The 26,908-nt window shown below is 41.2% G+C and overlaps 1 protein-coding gene across 1 annotated transcript in view; it reads right to left on the reverse strand.

Moving 5' to 3' along the window:
* Positions 1-26,908, reverse strand: part of CadN (neural cadherin) — a 1,574,690-nt gene that overhangs the window by 1,390,778 nt on the left and 157,004 nt on the right. Inside the window, exon 2 of the mRNA XM_071591874.1 lies at positions 18,050-19,877. Within this exon, the coding sequence (XP_071447975.1) occupies positions 18,050-19,832 (1,783 nt within the window). The 5' untranslated portion in view covers positions 19,833-19,877. The remainder of the gene's footprint in view (positions 1-18,049; positions 19,878-26,908) is intronic.

Consider the following 26,908-nt stretch of genomic DNA (forward strand, 5'->3'; position numbering starts at 1 on the left):
CCCAATCCACCCCCAACGATCCCCACCTGGCCGCGTCTAGCATCATCATGGCCCGATCGCTAATCACCGCACCCCTTTCTGAAGGAAAATGTTTCGCTGCGCCGGTCGTGGGAGTGATTACAGCGTCGATTGTTGTGGCGGGGAAAGGATCGAGAGCAGTAAGTGAAGGATATCATGGGAACTGAAGGTAGATTTCCGTTGCCCGCCGAGGCGTGTCCTAGTATGATGTTATTTATTCCATGGAATTAAGAGAGATTTGTTTGTTGGAGGGTGCGAGGGAGGAGTGAGGAGGTGGAAAGAATGGGAAAGGGAGAAAGGTAGGGCTGCAGCATTTGCATATTCCTCACAAAAAACTAATCAAGTGAACATTAATTAACGTCGTTTTTCAAAGATGGAGGGCAGTAGTTGGTCTCACCGGGCTATAAATAAAACAGGAGGAAAAAATGGCTCTCCAACTACCAAGAGCCATGACAGCTGAGCGGTGATGCAACGGGTAACGATTATCTACGAGTTGAATTGACCTATTCTCGGATTTACATGCCTTCTATGGGTGTAAAATGTTATACTACACTGCGATTCGAAAACTACTGCTAATATTACAAAAACTCTTAATAATTAACAACTTTAGGTGAGGCTTCAATTTTTAAAGACTTACTACATTCAAGCTGTTTGAATTTTTAAATGCACAAAAAAATATGAGAAATTATATTTCAATTTTCTGACAAATTCCAAGAAACTAGGATAGATTCCGCGACAGTAACTTTTAGTGGAGTCATCCTCTAAACGTGAATTACAATGCAAAAATTTTAGATTGTAAAAATTATTCACTTCGACCGGAATTAGGGTTCGAATCCCAGTCTAGACGCGTGATTTTTACACTTTGAAATGTTTGCTTTGTAATTCCATTTTCTGGTTCGACCAGCAAACTTCTCTTAATGAATTGTTTCTTTTTCATCGTCAACCCTTATTTTACCATCAAATTATTAATAGCAGAAGGGTTTTCGAAACGCATTCATCGAACATAGTGATTAACGCCTAAGTGTTTGATGATAATATTAGACAGTATATATTTCCACTCTTTTGCCGTATTATTCATTTAAATTTCAAATTATTTGAACTGTTTACGGCATATACAAGGAGCTTTAAGATTAGAGTGCGATAATTCAAACTCAATCGAATTTCACGCTTTTTGTTTTGCGCAGCTTAATAGCTCTCATATTAATCCGGACTGTGAACGTAGTAATTGGAGTTGAGGCAGTCGCATATCATTTTAATTCTACTCTGAGGAACATTATCCATCATTTAAAGTGACTTTTCTCGAAGGTGTGACCGTTTATAGCATCATGATTTAGTTAAATAATACGCAGTTTTTCTTCGAAGCCACTGAAGTTAAGTTTCACATTTAGTTAGACCCAGATGCAATTCTAGAATAACCCATCACTCGCGAGGGACAGCATATTACGCTGGATTGATCCACTATCATTCTAATAGCATTATTAAAATACCATCCGCCTTCTTGAGCCAATGCCTCATGCACCATAGCATCCTTCTTCCCTCCCTTTCTCCCAAGAATCCTTTCTTTACTACAATGGATCATCTCATTTTTGTTCGTCTATCCAACATATTCCTAGCAGTCATTAAAAGTACAACTAGAGCACCAGTTACGGCCGTAACATTGTCCAGATACATTACGGTTCGGCCAAACAAATCCTCATTAAGTCTTAGCACTCGATACGCCGTGCGATGTAAACATCGCAGCGCGTAATGCCTTTTCCTTGCAAAAAAACAATCGGTAACTGCGACCTCATTCCGGAAAAGAAAATAAACGATAAACTGCTCGTTCAGCTGTAACGTATGATACTGTTGCCCATTGCTCACGCAGTAAATCTATTCATCTGCATCTACTCAATACCCAGAAAGGGCACCAACCATGCATGCATAACTATTAGTTCATACATGCATTTGAATATATACTCTCGTCTTATGTCATAAACAATAGACTCGTAGAGATACATGCCTGTGTACATGATGCACTAATTAACTAAATCATTAAATTTTTTCTTTAAGTAAATACATTCGGATGCTTGGATTTGATTTTGATCGAGTACTCAAGATCAACTTCTTCCCGGGTATTCAAAATGCAAAGCAACCCCTCTCTCATATATTTTCCCTATTTTTCCTAAAACTCGATTAATTAAAACTAGCTTCCTATAGGCTGGCTCGTGCAGTCTTCTGATATATGTACTTCTATTAATGTTGTTCGATTCGTGTACTGATCCTGCATATACGAGTAAACCTGCCTCGGGCTTTAACATTAAAAAGGCCTTTTTAATACCTTGATAGTTTCATTCATACGGCAGCCTTTGGTTCTTCATAGCTTTCCGATTAACTTCTATAGTTTAAGAATTCGATATCAATAGTTTATTTTTACCACTTATTTAAGGTAAATACGACTATAATGGCCCCTCAAGCTCCGCAATAACACGAACATCAATTGTTTTGAGCTGTGCTTCCCTTATATTAAGGCACTTCACTAATTTTTATCTAAGACCATCATTCCCGAACCGACTACACCAGGTGAGATGATTGTTGATAATCGCTTGTCCTCAGGTTTTCCTCGGGTCGGTTTGGAAGACCTGTGACTATTGGATGAGAAGGTGTCATTTGCGGACACTCGTCTAAAATGACGCGTTTAAAATTATAAAATAGAATAAAAAAACCCAGGTTTACATTGATAAGTGATGGTGGATATAAAACTGATGGCGAGTGAAATGCATATCACTGGGTAGGATCACAATTTCCTTTCTCTGCTCCCTTCACTGACTCTCACGAAGATCTCCAGAAAAATATCCTAATAAAATAACTCAGCTTGGATTGAATTCCGGGTGAACGTGGGAATCACTCGTCGGGATACTTCTCCTCATTCGGGTGGTAATGAAAATAAATTAGCTGCCCTTTCAATATGGTCACATTAATTCTTTAAAACCTCGAAATGTTTAATACCAAAATTGATTAAATTCACTCTCGGACCAAAAACAGAGCTTCACAAGAAAGACTTAAGCTATCACGAAAGCTCAAAAAAATCAATTTGCCACTCGATAAAAAATATTTTTTCAGCCTAGATTATTGCGTATTGCATCATTACCAACAGAAGGAGAAATGAAATGATTTGTCAAACAGCCGACTTCACGAATATCCCTTCCCTACCTGCTGGGTATTATCGAACAATTCAGCTCTCCCATTTTTCGATCAACAATACACATCCTTCTCCCTGCTACCACTCCTAAATCCTTATCAAGTGAATGTTACACGCATTACGCAGCACTCGTTTTCGCTCTTTAACGGACGATGACGCAACACATTTAAATCTAGGTCGAAATAAATACAACAATCCAGTGGAAAATTGCCATCTTATCGCAGAGATATGTCCCAATTCTATTACACCACCATTAAGTTTCTGCATCATTCCAATACTCCTACATGATACGTCTCTCTGAACAATATGATAAACACAATTTTAGAAAGCCGTCATAAAAAACTACCCTTCCTTCTGACGACGGTGGCATGATATACTTCGCCGAGCACACTTCAGGCTTATGCGCTTGGTCTAGGCAAGGGCTTATCACGTTTCATTCAGATTAAGATGGTGGAGGTAAAAACAGATGCAAATCGATATCCAATGCTTTCCGAGGGAGCAATCGTAAACACTTAAACTTGCAAATTCCGTCCACCATGTATCCCTCGTCCACGCCACGTCGGTTTCATTTTGAAGGCCCGTGAGACGGCGTGAAACACATGAAAAGAACCCCTCGCTGACTCTGAAAAAAGGACCGCCGGGCTTCCGATCCGAGAATTAAGCATCAGCTTCAAAAACGAATCACTTCGCTGAAAAGGTTTTTTTATCCTCCCTCCCACAACCCCAAAGTTACGCGCCGTTAAATCCCCTCTCTTCCAAGGGCGATCCAGTCAACCATGCGCCCATTCCCACTCTGCCTCCCGCCCCTCCTAGTCCTACCCAGCTCAATTTCCCCCCTTTTCCTTTCATTCTTCCTCTCGCTCACCCCCACTACCCTCATCTCACCCCTCCCCTCTCCCATATGCACACGGAAACGTACACAAATTCTCATTTCGGTTTCCCTCCTCTCGATAGTCATCGGACAGTTTACAGCGTTCCGTCCGCCCCCCAATCTGGCGGATTCCCCCTCTTTGACGCCGAACATTTTTAACACGAATTCGCCGGGCCACGACCGCGCCGCTGTTTCCCTCCGGAGCTCTGCCGGGTATTTTTTTTAACCGCAGGCGCGCGTACCTGGAGACGGGAAGGGGCGTGTCGGGAGAGAGTGTGTCTTCCAATTGATCGCAAACGTTCGACCGAATTCTGCAAAGTATTTCAGATACACGAAGAATGATTTGAAAATAAAATGAACTCTTTCTAACATACGCAACGTGTCTAAACGAAATGAAACTGTCGAATCCTTAAGAGTAATCCGCATTTCCCATTGAAGGTAGTCAGTTTATCGACCCACTGTAGACTGATGCCTCATAAGTAAGAATGTCAACTATACCTACCCCTCCACAGAATCCACTAACCGAAAATACCTACAACCAACAACACAAAATTCACCGGAAATGAAAGAGAAAAAAATAAAGATCAAATGCCAATTTTGTATCACTTGGAAGGTGGAGGGGACTCTTGTTTCCACCACGAAAAAATTGGCACATCTTCTTTCGTACCGTAAATAACAGCGACGATCAGGTGTTTGTAAACCTTAGTAAATGGCAAAATACGAGTAGTTCAATTATTTTCATGAGGTCAGTGAATTACTGACAGAACCTGCAAGCAAATACCGTGAGCATGTGCAAACGCTCAGTATAGTTTCAAAGTATTCCTGTTTTGAACTAAAAGGTGAAACATCACATTGACAAGGCAGTGAAAAAAGGTAGGGTATATATGAAATGAAGTATCTTCCAAGACCTAAAAAAGTTTAAGTAATACACTAAAACCAGCCCGTTTTAGCTTAGTTTGACTATTTTTAACAACGAAGGAAGAAGCAGCAAAACAATAGGGAAGAGTAGATACAAGTCAGAAAACAAAATAAAACGAGAAACAAGACATGGCAATAGACCACACTGATTTTATAGATCTTCAACCTATTAATAAAAATAGAAATGAATAAAGTGTCCATCAAATAAGAATGGAGAGCACAAACCATTCATTGATATTTTGTATGAAGTATTCAGGACGACGATGTACCAAAGTCACATTAGACTTTATATGTTGTTATAGTGGCAATTACCTAGATATCCTCTTTTTAGGTGCGGAACCGATGCGGGACCAATTCAGCAAAATTCGAGACACACTAGATTGTTACCCACAAAGTTAACTCTGCTAGTTTTTCTGCCGATCCATATATTTCACAAGCAATATCCTCCGCTTGCTTTTCTTCAACCTCACTCCATCTTTTGGTCCGGGTGTATCCCCAGACTGAAGATAAATTGCAGCTTTATTGATCGATTTTCCCACCCTTTACAGATAATGTGCTTCTAACGCAATTTCTTTTCGAGGAAGGCGGTTTTCATTTAGAAATATGATTCCGATCTCTGACACTATAGCTGGAAATATAGCCTTTACGAAGAGGAATCCAACTCGATTATCGATAATACATTGGAAGCGTTATTCCGTATCCTAGTGAAAATTGGAAATGGAAATCAAATGCAAAAACTGACCGTATGGTATCTGCGTGGGCTCCGGACGAATAATTCGGCTGCATTTCCAAGTTCTCACATGGGAGGATAAACACGATAAACTGATGAAAGAAAATAAATTTCGTTTCGTAATGCATGCTCTAAATTGTACTTCCCTCGTTTTGAAGTCATCATCGGAACAAAGATAATGTTCGCATTACAGTTTTACCTTTAAAATATATGGAATGGGGAATCAAAAGTGAGGCACATGTAGGAATGCTTTTTTCCCAACTTTAACACAGATGATCAATACCACCCCAGAACATTTAAATGAGGATAAGCATTCTTTAAGGCCAACATTTCCCCAAAACACCTTGATAATACGCCTCAATCCCACATTTTCCTCTGCAATAAAATGTGGGAATTTTAGCCAATATTCATTCGGTAGCATATTTTTATCTTCCGCTAGTTTGTCTGTGCTCTTCAAGTTTCCAAAAAATAGATATGGCTTCGAAGTTTACTTCATTACGTTTTTTCCTGAACATTTTTCATCAAACTATTGCTTTCGATTCTCATTCACTTCATCCCTTCTTCATTTATTTATTTGCATAAGAGGATGACAGCTCCATGAGGAAGCATATTAGAGCTAGCCAAATAACAAAAGTAGCGGAAAAAATTGTGACACGGCATTCTATGCGAGCTTCAATTGTTATGAATGGGGACGTACACCCAATACAATCCTTATCCTGCGACCACAGTCTCATAACCTACGTGCTCAAATCTCCCCCATTTCCTTACGGCTAAAGTCTTCGTCGTCAGAAGCATATCTAGAACCCATTTTCCCTTTCTCTGAGGAATGCTGCCAATGCGCTGCTACGAAAACCAACCAAAGCCTTTGGATTCCCTTCCTCTTTTCCCTCTCGAGTTCCATCGCAGAGCGTGCGGTCAGGAGCCCAATGTCCTTCCCTATCTGAAGCAGGAATGCTCAATGTGTTTAGGGACAAAAAATGATGGAGATAAAACAAACATATATGAGGGATAGGATTTTGCAGTTGTCTCACTATTAGTTTTCAGTAGCCGGAGGATTGTTCCAGATTCGTGAAAGACGGATACGACGAGACTATCCATACCCTACTTCTGGAGTACAAAGAACCTAGTAAGGTTAAAGGCATCCGGTTAGAGTGGTGGGCACTGCGCTTGTCCGTCTCTAATAAACGTCTGCATGCTATTCTGCAAGCCACCGCAAGGATTACCACCACACTAGCCATGCAAAATTATTTTACATATTAGTAAAAGGCGTTTCCGTTAACCCGGCAGATTAGGATTTTATGTTTTTCATGATGTATTTATATTGACTGAGTTTATAGTGTCAAATGAGTACTGTCTTAAAAACCAATAACTAATATCCGTGTAGGGTGATAAACGCAAAAAAAACATTCAAAACGTTATAAAATGCACTTTATAGAGAATTAGATAACTCATTTTAATTTTATTTTCGCGTTTCTAAACCTTCTTTATACGATGGAGTCACTGATAGGTAAACCCATTCGTTGGTTACTACATAACACTCAAAGGGTGCTACGTAGTAGTCCATAAAAATGTAACGGAATCAATATTTTCAAGGTAAACAACGAATGATAATATTTGCATCCATAAATAAAAATACGATTGCTGTTGAGCTCAAATTTTGTTAGAAAATGTACGTTTATTAGGAATCTTTACTCTGACTCTGAATGCATTTAAAATATACAGGCATTTGCTATACCGACACCTTTCACTCATTTCTTTCTACATAAGAGCACAGCAATCAAATAATACGCTGAACCGCAAATTTTGCAATTCAGCACTTTATCTAAGCCACGAGAAAATTCAAAGCAGTCAGCCGCATCTCTTAGAACTGGGCCGAGGATAAGAAAACTCCTTAAGATTCCGCTCAAGATGAAATAACAGCTAAGCAGAGTGGCTCAAGCAATATTTTTATATTCCACAGCACAAAACTTTCCACCCGAAGGAGAATACCGCTCTGGAGTGAGAGGTGGCGGTGGGGAGGGGGAGGGTGGGGGAGTTGGGGTTGCTGAGGATTGAGGCTGAAGATAATGAGGAATGAGGAGATGAGCAAACTCATATGTGTGCGAGAGATAGAATCCCTGCTTCCAATTCAGCCCGGAAAGATTTTTTTACAAAAATAAAAGTATAATACTAATAAAAGGGGGAAACACCAAAAAGAAGGTCGCTTGATGCTGCTTTCTTCCTTTCTCCCCCCCCCTCTACACTCCCCTTCCCACACTGTGAGAACGCGCCGCGGGCCAAGTTGGCTCGACGTCCCACGTTTCCACCATCACCAGAGCGAGGAGGCTCTTCTCTCACCCCCTCCCAAGAGTCCCCCACCGCCTCCCCCCAGCCTAGGCCCCATCTTTCCCCCAGGTCTTCTTCCCGGCACGCCGCCCAGCCATCCACCCTCACACATTCAAACGCGAGCGCGCGCGCACACACACACACACAATGGAGCACACGCAAGAACCACACACGTCCGTCCGTTCGGGAGTACCAAAAAGCTTCCACCTCGCACACGACGGCAGACCTATTCCCACCAACCCCTTCCCCTTACGCCCCTCCTCCACCCATATCGACGGATAAACGGAGGGGGATTTGGTGCAGAGAAGAATGGAGAGGGAGGTGTAAGGGGGATTCGGGGCGGGTGAGGAGGGAGAAATAGGAGGGGGGAGATATTTGTTTGTGCCGGCGTTTATGGTCGAGAGTTTTAGTGTGCAAGAAGGAAAAAGTGAGAGAGAGAAAGAGGAGTACGAATGCTCGGGGGAGAAGTATAAAAAGAGAACAAAATTTACAAAAATAAAAATAAGATAAATATAAGACAAAAATAGGTGAGGGAGGCAGGATGAAACCCCGACCCCCCCCCCCCAAAGCTCACTCCCCGAACCCCACCCTCTCCTTCGCCGAGGCTGAACGTACGCACAAATAAGACGGTATAAGATTATTATTCCGCAAGCGGCGGAGAAAAAAATGTAGGTGAACGAGTGTATGCGAGTAACAAGGAAGCAAGAGGTCGAAGGTGATGGTGGTTGGACTACGAAGGAGTAGAAATGACGCTGGGGGAAAAACTCGGTGAAAGGAAGGAAGCGAAGAAAAAGATAAATACATAATGCATAAAAACGCCACGCCCATTGCCGCCACTGCACCCCTGATGGAACTGTGGGTATCATAACTGAATAATGATGTAAATTCTTGTGACATAAGAAATTGGAAAGTTACAAGACATTGGCAACACCATTATTTCTTTATTTGAAACTGTGATTTTTTTAGAGAGCCTATCGGGTACAGTAGCGGGAACAACCAAAAACTACAACGAGAAGAGAAGCCAAGAAAAATCACCGACTTGATTACCGTATTGAAAATATCTACTTTCCCTTTTTAACTAAGGATAATCCAATGACTTTATCATTCATTTTGATATGGATGTGATAAGACGTTAAATGGCGAGGTAAAAGAATGCAGAGAAGAATCACTCATCTGTCTAATGTGCTGCTGTTTTAACTTCCGTTAATATCTCTTAAAATAAAAAAGTCCTCGAGAAAAAAAAGACCAGAAGTGCGCTACAATAGTGGGAGAAACAAGGGTGGCGATAACGAAGAGATGTTTCTGCTCAAAATATGAATAAAGGATGAGCCATCATTGCCTCCTGATCCGGAGAGCAAAAATGAGGCGGGGAACTACTCGTAAATTACGACGAAACGCAAATAGCACGGCGCAGGTGATCGCGGAGAGCCGATACATACATTTGAGAGGAATGGTAATTGTTCCCGGTCATCCGATGAGATGTAAAATTCAGAAAAAAATTAAGGGAGAGCGGGAAGGTAGTTTCACGGAGATTCAAAAGATATTGGAAGAGAACCGCCCGCCAACTCATATATAGCGGGCCCGGGTAAATTGTGCCCCACAGGGAGGTAATACTCTTCTTGGGCCGTTGGAGGATCCTTGGTTACATATGTTTACATAGTTTCCGGTATATAGCGAAGGCTTTTACGGTGTTCCGGTTCAGAATGCCTAGTTTCGGGGTTTTCGGCGTCGGCATCTTTAGACGGCGACTTTTGCCTTTTGCAATATGACCGCACTTAAGAGGACCTCAAGGAATAAGTAACTTCAGCCTGATCTAATGACGTTTACAATAAAGTAGTTGAGTCCTCATCATAAATTTAAAAACTAGTAGATTAAACGAAAGAAATTTTTACATCGTATTCACAGTTTTCTTCATTCTAAATGTTCTGTATTTAGATACGTGTGTATATATATATATATATATATATATATATATATATATATACATATCTAAGCATATGTATATATTTATATATACATATGCTTAGATTATATATACACATGCTTAGAAGCATATGTATATATTTATATATACATACATATATGTATATATATTCACACACAGACATACATTGTAATCTTCGTAAATATTTTGGAAAAACTTAATGAAACGAAATGTGAATTTTATGACAGAAAACAAAGCATTTTGCAATTTTTTCTACTGATTCCCAGTCGAATAAAATAATTTATTCATGATTTCATTCACTCTTTTCAAGTTGATCGGTTCATGCATAGTTTTTATGGTAAAATTAAACAAATAATTGCTCTTTTAATTTACCCTGCACGTTTGAACGTGAAACAAAATATTTCGTATTGGAAAAATAAAGAAAATTTGACAAAAAATAAACTATTTTACGGGAATTCAAATATGAGCAGGGATAATAAGTTACCAATGCAACGACTTAGCCTACAACGAGTATGAAAAGAGGACAATGATTAACATTGTGAGATTAAATTTAACTCCCGTAGGATAAGTGCCATTCTGCTAATAAGTATATATATATATATATATATATATATATATATATATATATATATATATATATATATATATATATATATATATATATATATATAATTTCCAACTGAAAATTAAATTCTAGAGATACTTCTTAGGAAAGATAAATCGAGGACTGACTTCTAACTATACGTATAAAAAATTAGACCAAGGAGACCAAACAGTACAGTAGACACGGAAAATTGAACACAATTTAAGAAAATAAGAATAGGTTACCACCAAGAGTATAAATCTGACTTTTCCATGTTAGTAGAAGAGCCGCTATTGCAATTTCTACGAATTGGTACAGGCATTTAATCTTCATGTCTCCGACTGGTCTCCCAACAGTAGTTTGAATAGCAAGTACGTATTGCACATCAAGGACACAAAATTAATTTCAAGATTACGATTACTACATACATAAGCCTATGATAATATTTTCAGATAGTATTTGCAGAGCAAATACGTATATGCGGGCTTGGTATACGCCGATAATTCTAGAGTTAATTTTTCTCAGTTGGGGCTTTTACAAGTAAGGCTCATAAAATTGGAAATTTATCCTATAAGGGTGCTAAAGTGATATTATAAATTCTCGTCTCAGAAGAAAACAAATAGGAAAAGAAGGAATCGCGGAGGTGTAATTCTAAAGGCAAATATTCTTAAAATGAATAGACGTGAAATTGCTTTTCAACTCCAATATTCTCCGTCATAGTTAGTGAAGTATAATATTTAAAATAGCTGCCATGCATGTCTGAAATAATTTCCCACTTTTAAATCGTGTGTGTTACTTCAGTAATTTATTTCATAAATAATTTCCTCGTAATATCGTTCGAATATTCATTTCATCCGATGATTAACGTAACTAACTGAAGCGTGTTTGTATTACTTCACGAAAGCACAATTCATAAAATTATAAATTCACTCTAGATTTCATGAGATAAAGAAATAAAGTATACATGCGATTGGCATCAATTAAGTTTCCAATTGAAGCTGACTGATTCATTGAACTTCAAAATATATGCATTGACAATGTTTACGGAATTTCATTTCGCTTCAGAGTCAAACGAAAAAACTACCATAACGGACAGCCGGGAGTACGAGAAAATAGTTGCCAATGGCAGAAATTTTAAACTAAACATTTCAATGAAATATGATTCATTCGCATATTAATCCAAACCACTTTACCAATGCAGGAGGTGAAACCAACTGCATAATTTTCCTAACTTGATGACCTCTAACACGAATTACACTGGAGGTCTTATTAAATCCCGGACAACGGACCTCACCGGACAACAAAGGCAAACAAGACAATTCCCCCAGTCGATGGTCCATTTTAATCGACTCCTGAACCTCCACCCTCTGCTTCCTACAAATCATTCTCCTCCCTTTCCTTTGGGTTCCATTGTGTCCGACCTCTTGTCTCGCTCACACAGATTCCGATGTCTGCTAAGCCGCCTACCACCCACCACATCTCCAAGGAAAAGCCCCTTTCCATCTATCCCCACTCTCCAACTCCGTTAACCCCCTCGTTCGCTACCGTCAGTCTCCGTGGCATTTGTACACAATGTCTTCCTCCGCTAGTTGATTCCCCCCCCCTTCGCTCTCTCCCATTAACACGTGATTGGCACGCCTACGCCCTTTCCTCGTTTGGGCTGGAATCCTAAATGGACCGAATGGCAAGTCAATGTACGCTCGGAAAGAAAAGAGATGTGAGAACCTCCGATGCATGAGGAATAAATTTCGAAGAAAATGATTCAGTCGCACACGAAAACTGTGAAACGACAGTTACTCCTACGAATACAAAGGGATCTCAGTCTTTCCATTCGCTCGAAGGAACTGTTCGTGCACCAGAGGTGTACGTATCAAAAAATCAAAAGTAATGAAACAGTAATTCCGAGTCAACTTCTCATCCCTACATCAAATCTCGTGCATATAAAATTTCAATTGAAATACGTGAGATTTTATAAATAGCTCTGTCTAAAAATAAAAAAATGGCAAAATAAAATTTGTAAAGTCTCACTGATCCATCCTCAATCCACTTGCCTTTGAGAAAAAAACATGTACTATCTCTTCGTAAAACATCCTTGGCCCCATTTACCTGACATGGCATTTTGTGAAGAGAAACAAGCATCTGTAGATCGTACCCATCTCGTCCGTAACATTATATCATGTTCTTTTGGGAGTATATTTGTGAATCAAAATTTTCGATCAAAGCTCTCCATCGCAGAGATTAGTCTCTAGAAGAAGATTCATTCAAAGTAATTGATGCGCGCCAAAAAAGAAATTTCTCATATTCCAGCGGAGAGCATATCAAAATTGCGAGCAAGAGTCACATCAAAAATAACAGCCATCATATCTCCTGTGTTTATGAGCTTCTCACTTCTGAATGGAATCCCACAAATGAGACTTCTCATCGGTGGTTTGATACAAGCCGCGAGAAATCGTATAACCCTAACCGTAAAGAAGCTGAGGGATGACGATTAGCAAGTAGATCCTCCATAAAGTTACAATTGTTTGTTAGGAAGTTCATATTTTTAGCAGTACTGCAACTACGAGTAGTGGACAGGAGTGTTCCTACCCCCAGGAAATCGTTATTAGTAAATATCCATTAATTATGTTAATTATTATATAGGGTAATCTACCATTTAAGGTTTTAGGTACTTACTTGCCAATCACATACTACTTCCCATTACGAATATTATAATTTATTATCTGAGGAGAGTATATTTAATTTATAAATAATATCCGTAAACCATTAGAAGATTGGGCACACGTCACGAGCGTATTTATCGAGGAACTCCTAAAAAGCGTATTTTCTGGACCAATTGCTTCACTTATGCAAGCCTGGTTAAGGCACACATTTGTAGGTGGTTCACAAAATTCGATATTGCCCTTCATTTTCGCTACTGATACTAACTGCTCGATATTTCTTCAGCGTTCAAAGGGTTATTTTTTTATATGTGTATTAACATATGCCGCAATTTACTAGCTTTCTAACAGATTCTGATTGACCAAACAGCGTTTAACATTATGCACAATGGCGCATGCATCGCGGAATACTTCAATTACTTCAATGAACTCCTAAACAATTTTGAATGCGGCAAAGGGGACAAAGCGTCAGCTGTTGAATATATAGAAAAGGTCTCGAGGAATCCATTAATTTTATTCTACCAAGGGCGCTTTCTCATCTACTTCGACCTTTCTACTCGTCTTTCGCTCTCATTACCCTTCCTCTTACCGCACCATTCTCGTTCACTCCTTTCATTCATTCCCTCTCCTCCCTTTTCCTGTAGGCTGGCAAATTCCCCAAACACCCCCTAATGGTAGTGCCAGACCCTCTCCCCAACTACATCTCCCCCTCGTTTCCCTCCGCTTCTCCCCCTTCCAGCACCCTGCAAGTTTCAATTCCATCCCATTGGTTCCTCTGCTATCCAAGGGAAATGCTAAAAGCAAAGCAAAACAGTGTCCACAGTGAAGAAGAGAGGGTGAACAAAGAAAAGAGGCTAGTGTAAAGAGACGAAGGAAGAGATAGGGAGAGGAAATCAATGGGGATATTTGAAAAGGAGATAGACGGCGAGAAAGAGAATAGAAAAGACAATGAAAAAATAGTGAAAGCATAGTGAAAAAAATTCGCGAACACGAATGAAAAGAGAGCACAGCATTTGGAGGGAACGTCCAAATAAAAATGAAAAGAAAGACAAGCGCAAATATTTACTAGAGCATGGGTGAGACATATGAACGTGAAGGGCCCGGCAGACTAAGGTAAGGTTGGAGCTGAATTAATTAGCAGGATTGTTATGGGTCCCGGACAAACACGCATTTAATCGAGTTCGAAATTAAGTGAAGGAATTCGATACTGAAAACATTGTTCAGCACGATGAGAAATGGGAGTTTCCATCACATAATCGAATGGTACACAAGGACGCTCATTTGCTCCGTTGTCGGGCTAAGAAAAATTGGATGTAAATAGAAGTTCCAATTCTGCCAGCTGTAATTCCCCAAGCTACATATATCACTCCTTCTACTATACCAGTGTAATTTTGTTAACAGAATGATTGTCTTACACATTGCCTTGCCTTTGCTACGAAAAAAAATTAGAGACAAAACTGCTTCTCGTATCAGTAAAATTTAAACTCGTTTGAATGGGAATAAAATGAAAGACGATAGTTTTTGCTCGCTAATTTCATTATCACCGCATTGAAGCACCTTTTTTCGCTATGTGCAATACACATACTACAAATGTTTTATGTAAATCATTATGCACATTTGAATGATACAGGAATGTAAATGCTTCAACCCAGTTGCCAAGCAAAGAGAGAAGTAAAGGGGTTTCCCTTCCATAAAATATTCCAATAGTTCAAAATGAAATTACGCATAGCAAAGACATCTGTAACAAACTTTTAGCCAAACAAAACATTTTTAAGACTATGCTCTAACAATCTAGGTATAGATACTATTATTTTACTTCATATTCAAAAAACGAAAAAATAAATATCACATTTAAGAATCATCGCATGTTCCTATGGCTGACACCTCAATCCTTATCATTTGCGGTTCAATTCGATATTTTCTTTCAGCATAGCTAAGGCGAACAGAAACTCCACTGGATATTTGCCTTACCGCATTTATTAAGTAGAAATGAATATTTTGGACGAGATCTTCTGAGATTAAAGGTTCTCCGAGAACACTATGACACTCAGAAAAATTTATTTTCAGATTGCTTCTGTTATTTGGTTGCCAAGGCTATTGAGGCGGCGAATATAGTATGTCAACGTAATTTTTTCGGAGATTACTACTGTTCGACGTAGGCAATATTTATTTTTTGGTGTAGTATAACACTTAGCCAGGTTAAAGAGTATCATAGATAGATGAAATTTTAATATTTACTCAAAGGATTCTTTCATAATAAATAACTCTAGTAGCAGCAGCAATTAAAAACCGATGTATTTCGGGCTCAAAACGGACTCATTTTCATTTCCTTCAGTCGCTCCACAATCCACTATGGTATTACGAGACTGTTTAATCAATTAGTACTGAGAAAAAACCGTCCATTGTGGTCGTATGTTGCAACGTACGACGAGGAGACAATCAGCGTTACAGTAAGAAGTGCGACAAGAACGCATACCATTTCACAGGCTGACGGATGGCCATCGCTAGGATCCTAACCTTCGATGAGCGACCGACGAACCACCGATTGATACTGTTAGAACTGGGTAATTAGGAATGTGAAAGATAGGTTCATGAAAAACGCAGCACAATAAGCAGTCTAGAAAAAAGGCAAAATAGATTAGTATCTATTTGTAAAAGAAGTGTGAGTTTTCTCGAGAAAAAAATGACCAGCCCTTCTTCCCTTCCGTCGTTGCGCCATCTGCTCCAAATTCGGAGACAGACAGAGAATGAGCATTTCCGCTGTTCTTAATTCTGTTCTCCTTTCGGTTTCCATCCCCTCTCTCGCGACCGAAAACCACCCATTCTCCCTCACCCCTTTGCCCACAAAACCCCTGCCCCGTTCTCCCCTCCCCCATAGAGCAGGCGACATCCCCCTCCTTACCCTCTCTCTCGGCTCCCGACTAAATTAAAGTGACGGCTACGTTAATTACGCCGACTTCCTCCCCAACTCCACCCCCATAACCTTATCCTCCCTCATATAGACCCCTGTTCCCGCCAAAAAGTTTGACTGCACCCAACCGAGACGAGAAACAAGGTTGGAGTGAGTAGATGTTTAAATGCTTGCAGCAGCGGGTTTGGCAAAAACGAAAGGGATAAAAGCTGGTGTACGCCATATTCCCGGCCTGATTCGAGACGGGGGCGTAGTCGCATGGATGATCATTTATGTCAAATAATTAAATGAAATGCATTCTTCAATCAGCAAATAATTCTGGTTGAGGGAAGAAAAAACTACATACGATATCCCCTACGGGCCATATGAAATTGATAGAACCAGTTTAAACTTCTAAGGTGCAAGTCGTTTTGGGAATGACAGAAGAAGAATGGAGGGATTTCTTGGATAAAAGAAAACCAGAAAAATCATTGCGATAGCGACACAATTCGGCACACTTTCAACAGTATAGGGTCTTAACTGGTAATATGGATAAGAATAAGTCGATACTCTCGACCATTTCAGATTGGAAACTAAAATTAAAGACATGTCAAATGCAATGCTGAATGGTAAGGCAATTTTTGAAAACAGATTGACAGTGCGTCAGGGGAATAAATAAAATATTCAGTTTCGTTCCCAGATGACATATCCTACATCTTGTAAACAATATTTTCAAAAAGGCGCGATCACTCAAACGAAACTTCCGTTCTCATACACCAGGCTGCAGGTAAAAGAGACGTGAATCGGAAGCGAAAAGAAAACTGGTCCGAGAACGGAAAGAGGCAATTTTACAGCGTAAACACCATATTTTAATTCATCTTGCCAGGATAAAGAAATGACCCCGAGCGAACCCTGGAGATTTTCATTTGTCTCTCCTTCCCCTCGAGCTCTATTCTCGCATCAATTGAATTTTTCCATAAAGGTGAATTCTAGCGGAAGAATGAAAAACCAACTTCTCTCTCAGCGTAATAAAACCTGTTGGCATAAGAAAACGATTATTTTTCAATATGTGTTACTCTCTGAAATATATCTTACATAATGGAATAATAGAAATAAATCGAATTTTAAAAACGGCAAAACAATACCTTCGCTTCGGGCTGACTCTAAAAATATCGCCAAAGCATCATAACGCCAGAAAAATCAACAATTCTCATTTACAGTCGAGGTAAAAGGCGATACAAATTCGTTCCATTTTCGCCCTTTTTCATTGCTCATTTGCTTTTGTCAGAGTGCTGCGCTGCCACAATTATGATTCCTTTTATGACGACATCAGCCCGCGTATAGGATACAGTTTTCGAGTTAACAACGACCCCCCCACCTCGAGGAAAAAGGAAGCTCGAATCAAGACGTATTCTTATCTAGAAACAAATAACAAAACAACTCACGACCTATACAGGAAACAAGTTCAAATCATTATATTTTCTGGTAGAATCGATAATTTCAGAAATGAAAACGATACCTAAAATATTAAAATGCAAAAGCTTTGAAAATAGGGTTCTTGTCATGCTCCAGTATTTTTTCATTTTCCTGGGTGACGGTTTTGCTGGTGATGCAGACAGCATCTTTACGAATATGTGCGAAGAGTGACTGCAGGCAAAACTCGAAAACCATAGTGCTACCTTTACATCAACGCGGAAGCCTATGTACCTGTAGCACGCAATAACATTTTTATAGCATGTAGCCCAAAGCTAGCACATACCTTAATATTTACAACTTAGTATTTAGGAAAGGGAAGTTATGTGAATTTCTGTCTATTTAATTAACCATGGTCCGCATATTAATAACTGTAGCATAAATGTACAATTCGCACGAAGAGAAGACCTCATTTCACACGATAGACGCCAAATACGATAAATACAAATTAAGGTACTCACCGCCAACTCCTGCGTTGGTGATCGTCACCCAGAAGTCGACCGTTTTCTCCGGCCCCAGTTCCTCGTAGTCCCAGCGCCTCTTTACCCTCACGGCTCCGTTGGGTTCCACGGTGACCCATGGGGACTCGTCCCTTATCTTGAACGTCTCGCGCTCCGTCTCTTTCTCCAGCTGGAACACAACTCTGCCTTCCGCACCTCCGTCAGCCTCGCTGAATTCAATCCTTTTAGTCGGCCTGACGGCCCGAGTCACCCTGCGCTTTACGATCCTGTGGCGGGAGGCCGTGGAGGACGATGACGACGAAGAAGGCGACGAGGAGGAAGACCCAGATGAGGAAGACGCCGAGGAGGCAGCGGGTGGAGCGGATTCGCCGGTCTCGTCACCTTCCCTCCTCCAGAGGCGGTGATGACCTACAGCTTCTAGGAGGACGCTCCTCCTCTCACCTCCTTCCTGTTCAATAGCGTCTTCTCCCATGTGATAACCGTGGTGGCCTCGTCCTGAGTGCTTCCCCTTCCTGTAAGAGTAATGCCTCTGTTCGGAATTCTCGTCGACCACCTTCCCATTGTGGCCCCATCGAGATCCTCCGCCGACGTCGACATGGTTGGACATCTCCCCTTCGTAAATGTGGTCTCGGTTAACCTGTCTGGACGGATGGTTGTCGAGGTTGTTCTCGGAGATGCCGTCGTGTCCTTCGCTGCCGTGGTGGATCATTGGAGGTCCCTCGATCACCCCTCCCTCGCTGCCGGTGCCGGAACCGCCTATGCCAGAAACGCCCTCGGGGTCGTTCGGGTGCCTCAACACGTGGATCCAAACCGTCGCAGGTCGTTCCGAAAACAGAGTGGGTTGGCGGACGTCGTGGGCCAGAATCCGGACGGCATGGGCGCCAGGAGGAGGATTCGGGGTCGCCAGGAGGACATCGCCGGTTTGGGGGACGACGACGGCGATGCCGCTCGGGGCTCCCAGGCGGAAGTTAACCTTGTCTCCGTCCGCATCCCTGGCCGACACCTTGCCCAGCACTTCACCCACCTTGGGCGTCGGTCTCTCACCATTTTCCCAGAGCGTCACTTTGAAGTGGAACTCCCCGCCGTTGTCGAAAGTGGGCGCGTTGTCATTTACGTCTTCCACAGACACGCTCAGGGTCGCCGTCGCCGTGGCCCGACCATCCGATGCCTCCAGCGTGAGCACGTAGCGAGCCCTGGCTTCCTTGTCTAGTGCCCTGGCGGTTACAACGGACACCCCGCCATCACCGTCCTCGGCTGCTGCCAATCTGAATGCTCCATCTGCGGCACCGCCCAGGGCATATCGGAGCGCGGCTCCCGGTCTGCCTCCTAGCGCGGCCAGTGCGTGGGATCCGCCAGGTAAGCATTTTATCGGGGTGCCCGAAACAGCGTTCTCGGTCACCACGGCTGAATCACACTTCCCGGCGGGGAACCGCAAAAGCCTTTGGGGATCGGTGACGAACAAACTTATTGAATGCCTCTCGGTGCGATTCCCGGGTTGTTCATCCAAGACGACTAGTCTGATGGCCCTCTCCGAGAGGGGGTGCAAGTCCGCGGTGCTCATCACTAAACCATCGGACAGGACGGCGAAATAATCTGAGAAGGTCGTGTCCAGTAAGCGGAACTGATGGCCGGAAGATGCGTCTTCGCTGGAGTCGACGACCCGGGCAACGCCGTAGCCGGGTCTAATGTCACTGGGTATAACGATGCTCTTGGTGCCTCCGTGGGCCGCCGCCATGGTTGCCAGCGCCGCAGCGGCAAGCACCAGCATGGCGCGGGACCACATGGCGTGGTATTTGGGGGGAGGTATCCTGGGGTAATTTTTATCGTCCTGCAATGAGAAAGAGAAAGTTATCTAATTAGAAAAGGGTTCATTTTCACCTTATACAATTCATTGTGACCAATATGAAAGTCTTTACATTAGGTTGCCTAGCGTATAAATGTGCCTAAAATAAATTAAGGTATCAGTAATTATAATCAGCCATCATAAATTAAGACAACAATATAATACAGATGGAAACGCATAGAGCATATAACTGCGTTGAAAGAATTAAAATTGTTTTTTAAAACATTGAATGAGAATAGTATAGACACAGTAACAGCATCCACTTTTGGAAATATAAAATCCATCACGATAAAGGAATCAAGTATTCATAGCAGGAAGTCCTCTGATTGATGAGATGGGGTATTTTACTATTTAAAATCATTCTTGAACCAAAGCCTAGCCACACAAGTGAGAAAGCTAATACATAGATATAATACTTCTAAATAACTTCATGAAATATTTAGTTTCCTACAATGATTATTAGGTGAGGTATAAGAGAGAATTGCACTAACTCAAAACTAGCACAAGTGTTTTCTCTCGCGAAGAGCGAGCTAATAGGGGGAAATGAAAATCTTCACACCACCACAAAATAGAATGGCGTACGAAAGGCTCCAGAAAGAAAAAAAAATTGGGGAATCGTATGTACGGGCGTATCTCGATGTGACTGCATCCACAAGAGTCAAATTATAAACAAATTGCAAAAATAGGAGTTCAATCAATACATACAAAGGCAATCATACGCTCAAGGCTTTCAACCCTCGAATCAGGAAATTTCTTGGGCTTTTTTTGTGAGCCATTCAGCACTATAGATTTCCTGAGTTGATTCACATATATACAGGATTCACCTGTATACATGATACATAGCATTTCGCCACAAAAGAGTGTAGTTGGGTCGTTTTACCAGCCTTAAATGTATAAATATGCTCTTTTACATAGATATTAATATACATTTACACGTACATATACAAACGTAGAAATACACCCGTACATGCGTGACTACATCATGCAATAGTGACTGTGTTCTATTAGAGTTTCAAATTTATAAATGTTCATGCTATTTCAGAAAATATTCAAAGCAGAAGTTCAATTCATTCTATTCCATTCCATAAACATTCCAACTACTACCGGTAATGAGCTTGAGAAATAAGGAAAGAGATGGACAAAACCATAGCATGGCACGATAGGTCCAGAACCAATCCTATCAGTTACTCCTGAGACTGTGCGGTCTTAGGTTTAATTATAGATATATATAGAAAGGAGAAATAGACAATACACATAGAAAGGAAAGGACAGTGGGTTAGATATATATATATATATATATATATATATATATATATATATATATATATATATATATATATATATATATCCAACCCTCCATGATTTGGGGCAGCATCTTTTGGCAGGGTAATACAATATATGTGCTCCTGATTGAGCAAGATCCTTTGCATTAACATAATTCCATCAACTTAATCTAAATTGCAGGAGTGCTGAAATAATCAACCGTGGACATGTTTTAAATCGCTGAGACGGTATTTGTTAGTCAGGCATTTCAGTTCATGAACGAGTTCACGATTTCGCGACTGACACCCACTGTTGCAAGTAGCCGTCAAAACAATTTAACAAACATAAATGGTTCATGGTATAAAAAATATCCAGTCTCTTTAGCAGTGAGGCCTACGTTTTTACGAAGCGGAAAAAGCATTTAGGGAAAGTATGATTTCCTATTGTGAAGGAAAAGTTTTTATGCATTTATAAATTTTTAATTGCGGAATTCTTTGCAATGATATTTAATAACAAACTACAAGGTGAATTCTTAGAATGGTTGTCACAATAATATTCTTCTAAATGTTTTAAAGCCAGATATATCTTTTTCTTAAATTATGCAAGAATACCGTTTTTACATATTTTGCGAGACACAAATATGTAGGTAACCACCATCAACCTTCAACTTAATTTTGATTCTTGTTTCTGCCAGTGACTGTGGCCTACACAGAACTGCATTGCTGGCACCATCTGGTCCGCCGTCCCATTTTTCCATCTCGCTGGTCATTCTCTACCGGATATTTCGTGTTCAAATTCGTTCCGGATAAATTAAGTCACAAGATACAATCGCAACACCTTGTCGTGAACCAGCGATGCGTAGCAGAATTGATGGCATAAAATTTACAATTAGTTGAAGCAAAGCTATAGATAAAATAATTAATTTCTCGGAATAACACACAAATACTTAAAAATATTCTAGTGCGTACAAAACTCTCGGTAAAAATTATTTTCAATCCTTCTCCGTTAATTCCTGACATTTTATCAATCAGTAAATCTCTAATAGTGAATTGTGTCGAATCACCTCCATATACGAGGGTCATCCGGAAAGTAGTACCCGTTCGTGAAATAAAGACACAAAAGTAAATATTAACAAACATAAAAAATTTTATTTGAAAGAGGATACTTTAAACTACTTCTCAACATAATCTCCAAGCAAATTAAGGCATTTGTCATAACGTGTGACAAGTTTCTGTATTCCTGCTGCATAGTCCTTCGCCGCCAGCTCATTGAGATACGCGAGGGACCCATCTTGCACAAATTTTTGCATAATGCAGATGGTGTTTAACAATTTCATGAACAATTGTTCGAGAAACATTGGGAAAATGCTCACAGATGTCATCAATTGTGACGCGCCGATCGTTCCTCACGAATTCGTCAACTGAGCTCACCAGTTGGTCTGTAATGACAGACGGTCTCCCCGAACGCTCATCGTCGTGTGTGTTCCCCCTCCCCATGTTGAAGTTGCGACACCACCGCCGAACAGACGACTCGTCCATTACATTGTCTCCATACACCTCCTTTAATTGGCGATGAATATCACATGGGCGAACGTTTCTTGCATTGAGGAATTTAATCACTGCCCTCACTTCACAACTGGCGGCGTTCTCAATTTTTTTAAACATTGTAAACAATCACAGAAACAACACAGGCAATGCTAGCGTCACGCAACTTGGCTCAGAGAAGGCAGACAAGCCACTGAAGCTATCTGACCTCGTCCAGCGGCTACTCGCGTCGTCAGCACTTCATGCGGCACGAACGGGTACTACTTTCCGGATGACCCTCGTACAAGTATACGCCCCAGCGGAGGCTTGCAGAGTACCATGTAGATGTCCATAATTAATTATACGCATATGCAAAACAATGCTTCTTCGCTTCGCTTCACTGCTTGTTCGTGAATTTTTCCCAAAAAAGCACTGTAATGATGCCTCAGCCTCCATATTTGCCAGACATGTCCCCGTGTGAATTTTTTCTATCTCCAAAAATGAAGAGAACCTTAAAGGGTCCTCGTTTTACAAGCACTGATGAGATTAAAAACGCATCGCCAAGAGAACTAAAAGCTATGCCAAAGATCGAGTTCCAAAAGTTTTCCGGCGATTGGAAAAAGCGTGGCATAAGTGTATAATATCTAATGGGGACTAATTCAAAGGGGATAACATTGATGCAGACGAATCAATAAAATTCTTTCCAAGTAACTTAAATTCCCGTTATTTATTGAACACACATCAAACACATACACCATGGGGAAGTATCTTCAGTAAGAAATTAAATAGATAACTTCAGAGCTATCTCAGTGAAGAAGAAGATAATTATTTTTAGAAATCAGGATTGAAAATCTAGTAGAACGGGATGAAAAAAATACCTAATGCACTGACGGAGTGACTAGAAACTCAAGAACACATAATGAAAAAACTTCAGTGAAAACAAGACGTAGGAAAGGCGTGTGCGGAATCTCATGAATGAGTCTTCGACGAAAACGTCATAGGTAGTCTAAATTATGGCGGCGGGGCGTTTGGGAAGCGAAAAAAAAACAGAGTGGTTGTGAAGGGAAGATAAAATAAACGCGAGAGCGCAAGGAGGAAGATAACAAGCATAGCCAGCTGACCTTGATATACGATTGAGTAAGACACATCGCTAATTCCCTTTCACTCTCGGGACACAAGTAGCAATGCATTGCGATGGGAACGGAGCGGAAAAAGAAAGGAAATGAATAAAAGAAGACAGTATTTCTTTCTCCCTTTTCTTTTCCTCCTCCCTCTCTCTTTCTCGAGTAGCAGGAGCAGCGGGCGGCGGTGGTGGGAGTAGAACATCACTTTCCCACCACCACTTTCCGATGTCAACGTCCCATTATTGCAGCGAATGCCTCCCCTCTCCTTCGACGCGACCGGCGAGAATGGAGGATATTCTTTTCCTCTTTATTGCTCTCCTTTCGGTTCCCGCGGGTGACATCGTCCCTCCCCATCCTCCCCGTGCGTAATCATGCAAACAGCTGCGGGGGAACCAGTTCCGACGGTCTCACGTGTGGCGCGCCTCATGCATCGTCGTCTCCGCAGCGTCTCTCACGGCGAGAGGAGGTCGCCCAACCCCTCCCCCTCCTCTCCTCCCACATCTCAAACCCTCACTCCGTCTTCCTCCCCCCTCCTGATCTCCTCCTACGCTCAAGTGCCCCGGCAAGCATCCTCACACGGATCCTCCTTATACTCCTTGGCCCTAAAAAAAAAACCCGTTCCCCCACCTCTCCCTCTCGATCCTCCAGCCTTCCCACATCCCAGCACTCCACCCTCCACAACTCTCTCCCCGCTGCGCTTTTCCTTTCACGTCCACAATTACGAGGGATGCACGCCAGAGCGAAGGGATGATTCGAATTTTTGCACGAACCAATTTGCGTGACGGGAAGGGAAGGAGATTGAGGGAGAGGGAGAAATGGGTCTCGGAGAAGAGCATGGATGGGAGAATTTCATCTTCTTTCCGATTGTATTATACTATAGATCATCAAGCACGTGGTGGCTTCGTTCCTTCCCCACTTGTCATCGCTAATAAAATTCTTCTGGAATGCGAGTGGTGACTGACAAGACACCCAATACCGCTCCTTGTTCGTTTTTTCAGATGAACAGTGCACTTTCAACGATGTGGAGAGCTATTTTTACTCAAACGAAGGACGAAAATAAAAGCCAGAATAAATTTCTATATTTAAACTTAGAAGGCTTAATGCTCTCCTCACGAATTGCAACTCGCACCGAGAATTTATAATTTGCTCTCTTCCTGATTCATTCCACTCTTGGCACGACATTTCGTTGCTTCCTACACTATTGTCCTTTATCAATAAGATATCATATTGTCTCAACGGCTGAAGAGTAAAAGTATAATAAAATATCACATTGATGCAGATGATCATTTAAAACAGTTCATCTACATCTAGTTCTGGCAAATATTGAGGGTCCTATGGTGTGCCTTCAACAAACCAACATATTTTTGTCTTGTAGAATTTAAGTCAAAGACGCGATCGGCCCCGTGAGTGCTGAGCATTTTACTGAATGACTGAGCATTTTAAATGGAGAAATTTCAAGCGTGAGAAGTTAAATAAACATCAAGCCTAATATTAAAAAAAAAGGTCACAGACAATTTTTAAGATATTTTTCTTATCGGATTATATGCAATAATTTTGAATCTTTGATTCGAGAACGTAATATCGCCGAAATCAATTAAAACAAGCCTTTTGATACCGCATAACACTGAATAAAATGGATTAATACATATGAGTTCAATGATAACTATTGATTTGAATGTTTCGTAAAACACCTTGAGTGTTTCGCAGGGTCGAAAGATTCCTCCGTGGAGAAGGGAGGGGAAGCGAAGGAACGGAAGGAAGGAGAAATTTTCTCGAAGGCCAAGGCATTGCGCGCCCAGGGTGCCTGACGGGTGGTTTGTGCTCAGGTAAGGTAAGGTGCACACAATGGGCGTCGTAAAACGGAAAGAACATAACCTGTCAGTGGAGGAGCTTTCTACTCTCTACACCAAGCCCCATGGAAAACGGTGACAGGAAATACATGGTGAGACCTATGTGAAGTGAGCAGCCAGCTTTGGGACAGCCCATACCCTTAAGGATTTCTCAATTAAATAACAAGTATTATACTACCTTGATCAAAAAGTTCCCGGAATAACCACCGTGTGGCGCTCCCATCGTTCCGATTTGAGTTCTGTTTTTTTTGTTAAATTGGTACATCTGTTGTTGATATTCCCTTTAAATCTTAGTGTCATAACTTGACATTTGCAAAAGTTACGTAGCCAAGAGTACATCTATCTCTGGTGTGTTGGCGATTTTTTACAATTTCAGAAATGGATTTAAATTTGCAACAACGAACTTGTATTAAATTTTGCGTAAAAAACGGATTTAGTGGCGCACGGACGTTGGAAATGTTGGAAAAGTGTTTCGGCAACGATTCTCTAAAAAAAACGGTCGTTTACCAGTGGCACGAGCGGTTCAGAAGTGGTCGTGAGTCAATCGAAGATGATGAACGCAGTGGCAGACCATCGACATCGAAAGTCGGTGAAAAAATTGATAAAGTAAAAGAAATGTTGGTCCATAACCGCAAATTAACCATCAGAGAAATAGCGGAGGACTTGAACATTGCCTATGGATCCGCCCAAGACATTGTGGTTAATGATTTGGGTTTCCGTCGTGTAGCAGCAAAGTTGGTGCCAAAAGACCTCAATTTCATGCAAAAAAGAGACCGTGTTGGCGTCGCAAAAGACATGATTTGCGAGGCTGAATCCGATCCCACATTCATCAAAAGGATCATTACTGGAGACGAGACGTGGGTTTATGAGTACGACACGCAATCCAGACATCAGGCAAGTGAATGGCGTTCACCAAATGAGCCGAGACCAAAAAAACCACGTCGTTTTCAGTCAAAAAAGAAGGCAATGCTGACGGTTTTCATGGATTACAACGGTGTAGTGCATCATGAATTTTTGCCAGAAGGCCAGACAGTAAACAAAGAGTATTATTTGGGCGTTATGAGACGTTTGCGTGAAGCAATTCGCCGAAAGAGACCAGAAATGTGGGCAGAAAACTCGTGGATTTTGCACCATGATAACGCACCGTCGCACAGTGCTATCATTATTCGTAATTTTTTGACGAAAAATGCAACAAATACCATCCAACAGCCACCGAATTCACCTGATTTGGCTCCCTGTGACTTCTTTCTGTTCAA

The sequence above is a fragment of the Hetaerina americana genome, unplaced genomic scaffold (genome assembly GCF_022747635.1).
Source record: "Hetaerina americana unplaced genomic scaffold, ioHetAmer1.1.p SCAF_5, whole genome shotgun sequence".
NCBI lineage: Eukaryota > Metazoa > Arthropoda > Insecta > Odonata > Calopterygidae > Hetaerina > Hetaerina americana.